The following is a 9,740-nucleotide window of genomic DNA, read 5'->3' on the forward strand; positions in this document are numbered from 1 at the left end:
AAATGATTAAACTTTGCACAGAAATGCATATCAGACTGTATGACCAGGCCCACGGGCTGATTCATTTTGAAGAAGCCCGCTGAGGCACTTTGAATGTACTGTCATGCTGTTATGAGCTCACCGTGTTTTAAATCTTGTTTGTTCAGAATCTGTGATCTACACTTTCTGATTGAGACACAATATAAAGTGGGTCTCGCACCGGACAACAAACACATCATTAAATCCCATTGTTCTCTGCTATGTCTTTAAAATATGAACATTTGTTTACTGCAGTATTTTCAATGTATTTTTGCACTATTTTTGCATCTATTGCGCCTCACATCACTTTTGTCTCTATTTCATATTGCCTTTATCTCGTTTTACACTTGGAAAAACTAAAAACAATTACTTTTAACTAAAAAGGTTAACTATTAGAAGCTATTAAAAGGTTTGTGAATCTTAATTAAATAAGTAATAATTTCAAGGCCCTGGAATTTTTTTGAAAATAATCATGCATAAATGATCCTTCAAGGTCCTTGAAATTGCTTCAATTTATTTTAAGTTATTTGTGGAAAAGCGTTTCAATGATTTAGTGTTCAACCAACATTTTTTTTTCTCCATTTGGGCAATTAGTTATTAAAAGTCCTATTAAAAGATTCATTTATAGTCCTTTTTCTTAGACCGCAAAATTACCCATTATGATTTGCGTGTATGCCTAAGGAGAATGCTTAGAACTTCCGGTCGGCAGCTTGATGCGTATAAACAGTCAAATTCGCACAGCTTTGACAGAAATGACAAAAAAACACATGGTAAATACTACACAATACAAACTAAATGATGCAGAAACTGCTCCCAATTAGAATCAACATGCAAATCAGCCAGCAGAGTATCAGTAATGTACTTTTATTTTTTGGAAATCGCATAGCTTTGTTACATACCTGTTAAGTTTCATGCCAGTAATATGGTTTGCTCTATAATGCAGTGATCTATTGCGTGTGTGTGTGTGCGCATAGAAGAGCTACTGAGCACAGTATAACAGCTGACAGGTCGGGAACACTAATGCTGTGTTTCAGCATCTTATCTGATGGCAGACATTGAATTAGGAGAACGTTTTTCTCTCATGCTTGAACAGAAATATAACGGCTTTAACACACACCTTTCAGAATCTAAGTTGTGAATATAAAAAAAACACTTCGTAAGCCACTCAAAACGGTATTGACAGCACTTTTTGAATCAAGATTTATTCGTTTACAATGGATAAACTCTGCAAACTGAAGTTCTAAGCATTCTACCTGAAGGCGCCCTCCGTGCAGCAACAAAGAAAAAGGTCTCTAGGTAACACTTAAAAGTAATGCTCCATTTCTTTGTTTTCCCAGATATATTTATTGAGAATAATAATCAACTAGGCATACAATAACAATGCAGCCTACAAAACAACACACTTCTCTAATATTTCAATAAAAAACAAAAATACATGTTTACAAACACACAATTTACATAGTATTCATATATAGTTACCAAAGATGATCAGAGTTCTTCTGCTTACCTTTGATACAAGTTAGTCTCTCCAGTCCAATACAGTTTAATATCTTTTTTTTTCTACAGCTCTTTGGATGGAGCATCCATGTTTTTCCAGAATAATGCAATAAGTCTTCTAGCTTGAAGAAAACCAACATTTTTAACACCTAAATAAATAAAATCATCAGTAGTTACTCTAAATAGAGTCTTTATTATGGGGTTGCGTCTTTCTTCTTCATTTAGAAATAATAATACTGACTTTGAGTTATTACTTTCATATCCATAAACGTGTCCAAAGTTTTCAATTAATTTTATTATTTTAAAGGGCACCTATTTTATCTCTTTTTAAAATTTAAGATAACTCTTTTGTTCCTCCAGAATGGGACTGTAAAGTTTCTGCTCAAAATACTCAGCGGATGATTTATTTTATCTCTCTGAATGTGGGAATTTTGAGCTCTAAATTCAATGTAGCTGTGCTTTTTATTTTTTATTTTTGCCTGTGCCTTTAAAAGGTCATGAAACACCTCTCTTTCAGTTGAGCCTACCTCTGAATTAAAAAAAAAAAAGCTTTATGATGGGCGTGGAGCGCTGCCAGCAGAGGGAGGAGTGGGCGTGGCCGGCTGAGCGGGGGAAAAAGAGGGGATCAAACAACAGAGTCAGTTGGCTCATAAGAACAGACAAAAAAAATCGGACACAAAACGTGAAGAGACCCAAGATTTTATAGTTTACAAAGTTAAAACCTAAAGAAATAAACAGTAAGTAATTTAATGCCCTGCTACATGTATGATGGGCTATTCGTAATTTCAAATAATAAATTACCAATGTGACAAACCCTGTGAATTATGGAAACAAACACATATCACCCTTAATGAACAGCAACTACTGCATACCGTGCCCGGCCATGTGGTCTCACAGGCAGACACGCGCTACATTACCGATTTTAATACTTCCCCAAAAATTATTTTAAATCCGGAAGATGAAATTAGATGCTCAAAATTATCCAGGTTTATTCACAATTAAAGCTGATAGGTGCTAATGTTGTCTTAATTGATGCTCAACTCACACAAATCTGTTATAATCTCAAAAAAGTACTCCAGGGTTTCTTGAACCTTTCATGCAAATGAGCTGGTTCTCCACTGATGCACAGCTCCACTAGTGCCAAACACAGCCAAGTCAGTGACGAGGAACAAATTTCACAAATTGATGGAAGTGATTTAAAAAAAAAAATCCTAGAGAGAAACTAGGCTCAGCTAAGCACAATTATTTTTCTTCTGGGCAAATATCTTATACACAGCTGCAAGTTTATAAACTAATTATTGCATTGGTCTGAACAAAAAACTGTAGTCTAAATTAAATTTAAAATCCTCTTTCTGACATTAGATTGTGCTTATGTAATGGCTGTTTTTTTCCATAACAGCTGTACACAAAACTTTTCAATATTGGGTCAAATATGAATGTAACAAGGCAAAAGTAAGTGTAAAGGAAGACAGTCTGTTGTGCAAAATATATATTCAAAAAGGCATGTACACGACTTTTATCTGCTTTTTTATTTTGATAAATTGGCATTTTCTGAGCTTGGTTTTGCCGCCTTTTTGAATATATATTTTTTCTGTTTGGCCAAGCACCCATTTAAAGTGATGTGCTTGCTTTTGTGCATTTTTCCATAACAGTCTATTCCCTTCTAATATACATTTTATATAATTCAATTAATGTAGTTTCCTTCACAGCCTTTCTCTGTGTTTTCACAGATATACTGTAGACCTGACCATGACATCTTCTATTTCTTATTCATCTAGGGTGGTTACTTTGGACAGATTAGAAACACTAAGAAGTCTTCTCAGCGTCTGAAGGATGCTCTTTTGGATCATGAGCTGGCATTACCTCTGTGTCTACTGATGGCCCAGCAGAGGAATGGAGTGGTGTTCTCTGAGGGGGGAGAAAAGCATCTAAAACTCGTGGGAAAGCTTTATGATCAGGTATAGTTAAATAATGAGTGAAACCATGATGCAGTCCTATTTAAATATATGCATTTTTAAATAAAGACTAACTGCAAATTAAGTATGATATCTCACGGGACATCTCAAGAGTAAAACTTAGATTAGTTAGCAGGGTACTTTGATAGATAGGTGCATCCAGACTGGGCATCTTGGAGGGATTGTTCAAGAAGAAACTACATCGATATTTCAAAGAAGGCTATTAAAAGACAAATAATAAAAAAGTTAATTTAATAAACTTGGAGAAAAGGTCCAGTATTTATACAAATAATTATTATAATGTATATGTATGTACATGTATGTATGTATGTATGTATGTATGTATATATATTTATATGCGCATATGTATATTCATATATATATGTATGTGTGTGTGTATATATATGTAAATTTATGTGTGTATGCATACATGCATATGGATAGGAAAAGATTAGTTTAATAATGAATGCTTCTCTTTCTATTTTTCCCCCAAAGTGTCATGACACTCTTGTGCAGTTTGGTGGCTTTTTGGCATCTAACCTCAGTACAGAAGACTACATTAAACGGGTACCATCAGTGGATGTCCTCTGCAACCAGTTACACACACCACATGATGCTGCATTTTTTCTGTCTCGCCCGATGTATGCCCATCAGATTCTGGTGAGTTAATTGAACTGTTTCACGACCTAGTGCTTTGCTGATTAACTTTTTTTTTTTATATCAATGCTTTGGTATTAGTCACTACAATCATTTATTATTATTATTTTTGTGACTTGTGTATTGTAACTTCTCACTCGCTTTCATTCGGCTTAGTCTCTGCATTATTAGGGGTTTCCACAGAGGAATGGACTGTGAAGTACATCTGGCATATGTTTTCAAGCCACAACCCACCACTGAGAGTGCACCCCCAGTGCTGGGCAAGCGCTCATACACTTCTCCATTCACACTCATAATAATAATTTTGAGGCTTTATCTGAGCTCCCCTGAAAGTTGACGACAATTGTGCCAGTGTAATGTCTCTATTTAATTCATGCATAACTAGCTGATGCATTTAATGAATTCCTTATTTGTAAAATGTATATTGGTTGTCACAAAGGGGCAGTCAGAAGTTGTAAAAAATTGTAGGAAAGTCGATAATTGTAGGATAGTGGTTTATTTTATTTATTTATATATTTTTTTAACTGTATGGACAGTTCTAGATTTGTCCATGTTATTCCCCCTCTAACTCCCCCTGTGGGGACCCGGGGTAGAATAGGTCCCCAGCACCCCCTTGCTGATCGTGAGAGGCGACAAATGGGGCAACTTGTTTCAGCCGTGAGTTGTGACCTGTGTCAGTGGAAAAAGAGATCCTGGTATTTGAGGAATGTATCTGTTGCGACTATTGCAGATCCAACAAAGTACTTTTGCTCCTATTTCACTTAGACGGGAGGTTGGAAGGGCCCGGTCCAATCAATCGGCTAGTCAAGAAATGCCGTGGATTACTGAACATTTTTGAACATCTAGCAAACTTCCAGAAAGGTTTTGGCTGAGGGTCAATTGAGTAATACATATTTTTAAATATGCCTGCTTGTGTATATCATTCTTATATCCTTGATGTATACCCGGTGGAGAAAGAGTGATTAATCTGAAATCATGATAAAATGGCAAATAAACAATACCCAAAAAGAAAATTATCGGATCAGGATTTGGATTGTTACTTTGGAATTGGCATCAGTCTTATCCCCAAAAGTGAAAACTGGCTGAGAGTTATACTTCTGGAATCTTTACAATCTGAAATGCCACTCTCTAAACTCCTTTGGCAATTCCAAAAGGCATCTCTGGGATTGCAGGAACAGTGAAAGATGTTGAAAACAACTAAGATCTGGACAAATTCTTTGAATGCTCCAAAACGATCCAGGCAGTAAACCTGCTACGTGCAAATGTGCTTGCAGGTGTTGCTATGAAAACTTTTCACCATCCAACCTTAAGTCCAAGCAAAGGAGTAATCCGTACCAGAGAACTAGAAGACATGGAAGAGACCGATATTACTACAGGGTTAATGCCTCAAGATGTAATACATGTTAAAAGAATCACAATCAGGAGAGAAGATTGTCTCATAAAAATAGGAACCTATATCTTAACTTTCAGTAGACCACTACCTCCAGAAAAGATTCGAATTAGATACTTGAGTATCAATGTTGACATTTTTACACCTAATCCACTCAGGTGTTTCAACTGCCAAAAGTTTGGACATGGATCGATTGCTTGCAAAAACAGGCCTACTTGACTGGAGAGGAAAAACATGGTGAGCAATGTAAAAAAACACCAAAGTGCAGCAACTGTGCAGGAGAGCATCCAAGCTCATCCAAGGACTGTCCTACCTGGATTAAAGAAAAAGAAATACTGAAAATCAAGTGCTCTAAGAAGGTGAGCTATTTGGAAGCTCGAAAACTTGTAGAGAATTCCCCATTTTTTAAATTGGAAAAGACTTTTGCAGCTGTGATGAAACCACAACTACAGTCTGTCGAGGTTCAGACAGACTTGACATGGATAAATTAAAAATTTTAAGAAATAAAATTTCAAACTCCAGTAAATACAAAGTGTGTTGATCATCAAAGTCAGACTGTGCTCCATCAAACTCATGTAAATCACAAAGAAAATTCATCTATGTGACAAAACTCATCCAAAAGAAATTACAAAAAACCAAATCCTCAAAAAGAAAAAAAACATGTCAAGAGCATAAGATGAAGACTAGAGCTCAAAAGACATTGAAATGTCAGAAGACACAAAACCTCGTAGTCGGAGCACTTCTCCTAAAACTAGAACCAAAGGGCACTCACATGTCTTGCCAACTTGACAGTGAAAAGTCATATTATTCAGTGGAATTGCCGTGGCATAAGAGCCAATTTTTTTGAATTAAAACATCTTGCTTGCATTTATAATCCCCTGGCTTTCTGTCTCCAAGAAAGCCATTTTACTCCAGAGAGCAATATATCTCTGAAACATGTTACATACTTAAATGCATATGGCCCAAATCTTCAACGTCCTTGAGGTGGAACATCAATATTACCAGGACATTACGTTATTCATAGTAATGTTGAAATAAATACAAGTAGTGGCAGTCCGTGTAACTTTGCAAAAGACTATTACATTATGTTCTGTTTATATTCGCCCAGAAGCTACTGTATCACATCAATATTTGGAAAATCTGGTGGAACAAATCCCCCCTCCGTTTATTCTCATGGGAGATTTTAATGCTCACAATCCTCTGTGGGAAGGAAAACAACTTGATGCAAAGGGAAAGATGGTAAAACTAATTAATGAAATTGACCTGTAAATGATGGTTCATACACGTACTTAAACCAAGGACATGGATCTTTCTCTGCTGTTGACTTAACAATATGTGATGCAACTTTAACTACTGATTTCTCATGGTATGTCTCCGATGATCTTTGTGGAAGTGATCACTTTCCCTTGATTATAACCAAAACAGCGGCAGATACACAACAGAGACCTCAAAAATGGAAACTTGAAAAAGCTAATTGGTACTCATTTCAAACCCTTTGTTATGAGAGACTTGATGGCAACAGGATAAAGAAAATCCAATCAAATGGTTCACAGAAAAAATTATTGAAATAGCAGATGAATCGGTACCAAAAACATCCACAAAACAGAGCAAGAGACGGAATCCTTGGTTTGATGACCAATGTAAAGAACCTATTAAAGCACCGAAAATTTGCAGAGCCCAGGCACAGAGATATATAAGAGAAGCAAAGAGACAGAGCTGGAATAAATGTGTGTCGAGCTTGACAATAAATACACCATCAAAGAAAATATGGGATGCAATTCGGAAAATGAAAGGAAGAGGTAAAACACATGGATAATCACGGCACACTGCTGACTAGTAAATATGACATTGCTAATATACTTGCAGAAACTTTTGCAAGGAATTTCTCTACAGAAAACTATCAGACAAATTTTCAAAAAATCTGAACTCGCCAAGAAACAATTAAATAATTTCATTTCCCAAAACACAGAGATCTACAATCAACCTTTTACTATGGAAGAACTTTTAAACTCTCTAAAGTGCTGCCATGACACAGCAGTCGGACCAGATAAAGTACATTATCAGTTTCTAAAACATCTTCCCCAATTGAGCCTTTTCCTCCTCCTGGAAAATTTCAATGAAATTTGGAAATCAGTAAATATCCCACCATCATGGCAAGAAGTCACCATTATTCCTTTACCAAAACCTGGGAAGGAACATAAAGATCCCAACAATTGCAGACCTATACCTTTAACAAGCTGTGTATGTAAAACTATAGAGAGGATGGTAAATAACCGACTTGTTTAGAAGCTTGAGTCTGATCATCAGATAAGTGATTTACAATGTGGTTTCAGAAGAGGAAGGAGTACAGTAGATCATCTCATTAATCTGGAGTCTTGCATACGAAATGCTTTCATCAAAAAGGAGCATGTTGTAGCGGTATTCTTTGACCTAGAAAAAGCATATGACACTACCTGGAAATATGGCATTCTTAAAGATTTGTATAAAATGGGATTCAGAGGAAATTTACCCGTCTTCATTTCAACATTTTTGTCAAATAGAACTTTTCGAGTTCAAGTAGGAACCCCTCTGTCAGACCCTCAAGTACAACAGCAAGGAGTTCCTCAAGGCAGCATCCTTTCAGTGACTCTTTTCCTGATCAAAATTAATAGCGTCTCCGATGTCATTAGAAGAAACATGATGTGCAGTCTTTATGTGGATGACATTTGTATATGCTACCGAGGAAAAAACATGAACATAATTGAAAGACTGCTACAGTTTTTGCATCAACAAAGTGAGTAATTGGTCTACAGGTCAAATTGTCTTTTACGATCTCTACATCATGATCCAGAACTCTTTTTGGATGAAGAGCCTATCAAGATTGTTCAAGAAATGAAATTTCTTGGACTCCATTTCGATAGTAAAATGACCTTCATCCCACATGTAACAATTCTAAAAAACAAATGCTTGAAGAACTTGGATCTAATTAAAGTTCTTGCAAAAACAAAATGGGGAGCAGATTCTACTGTTTTAAGTAGGCTGTATAGACTTTTGGTGTGCTCACGACTGGACTATGGGAGTATAGTTTACAGCTCTGCTAGAAAATCTTATTTAACAAAATGCTGGATCCTGTACACCATCAAGGGCTTAGACTAGCCCTTGGAGCTTTCAGAACTCACCTGCTCAAAGCCTATACACTGAAGCTAATGAACCACCTCTTTATATTAGACACTTGGAATTGTCTCTCTAGTATGCATTGAAAATAAAGACAAATCAACACAACCCAGCTTTTAAACCAATCTTCCAACCTCATCTATCCTATCCATCTAAACCTATCTGGATTTGTATGAGGCAAGACCCAGTTATATTCGACCATTCTGTGTACGGATCAGAACACACATTAAAAACCTGAATCAAAATCTTGATTCCATCCACCATGCTCTCATTTGCCCGGTCCCACCATGGAGGTTAAATAAGTTGCACGTAAATCTGGATCTGAGCAAGCATAAGAAGGCTGATACTTTTCCACATACATATCAACAAGCAGTTGCTGACATAAGACAATTTTATCCTACTCATAAACCAATATACACGGATGAATCAAAAAAGAACAGTCATGTTTCTGCAGCAGTAGTAATGGGTCAATTACACTAAGGCATTCGCATTACAGCTGAAGCAAAGGCTCTCTTTTCAGCGCTGGAACACATTGAAAATGCTGAAGAACACAATTTTATTATTTTTTCTGACTCAAAATCTTGTCTACAGACATTGAATTCTTTTAAACTGGAGCATCCCATTATTATTGACATTTTTAGCAAAGTGAATGAACTACAAAGAAAATTTTATAATATAGTTTTCTGCTGGATCCCAGGACATAACAGACTATTTGGAAAGGAACAAGCCAACAAAGCCGCCAAAACAGCCCTAGCAGTAATACTAAAGGAGTGTAAAATCCCACCTTCTGATGCAAAGCCACTAATAAAAAGCTATATTATAAACAAATGGCAAACAGAATGGGATCAGTGCCCAGAAAATAAACTCTTTGAAATTCTGCCAAAAATAGGAAAAACATCAAATTTATTTTTTAAGTCAAGACACGATGAGATTGTTTATAGGTTATTGATGAAGATGCTGCATTGGACACACAAGAGTCACACATGAACATTTACTCAAAGGAGAACCCCCAAAATGTCTATATTGCAACAAAAACCAAACTGTTAAACATATTCTTGTGGAATGCCCTA

General features: G+C 36.1%; 1 protein-coding gene across 1 annotated transcript in view; it reads left to right on the forward strand.

Moving 5' to 3' along the window:
• thoc2 (THO complex 2) overlaps positions 1–9,740 on the forward strand; it is a 121,690-nt gene that overhangs the window by 62,093 nt on the left and 49,857 nt on the right. The window contains exons 18-19 of the mRNA XM_056472947.1: positions 3,294–3,473; positions 3,966–4,130. Of these exons, the coding sequence (XP_056328922.1) occupies positions 3,294–3,473; positions 3,966–4,130 (345 nt within the window). The remainder of the gene's footprint in view (positions 1–3,293; positions 3,474–3,965; positions 4,131–9,740) is intronic.

The sequence above is a fragment of the Danio aesculapii genome, chromosome 14, assembly GCF_903798145.1.
Source record: "Danio aesculapii chromosome 14, fDanAes4.1, whole genome shotgun sequence".
Lineage (NCBI taxonomy): Eukaryota > Metazoa > Chordata > Actinopteri > Cypriniformes > Danionidae > Danio > Danio aesculapii.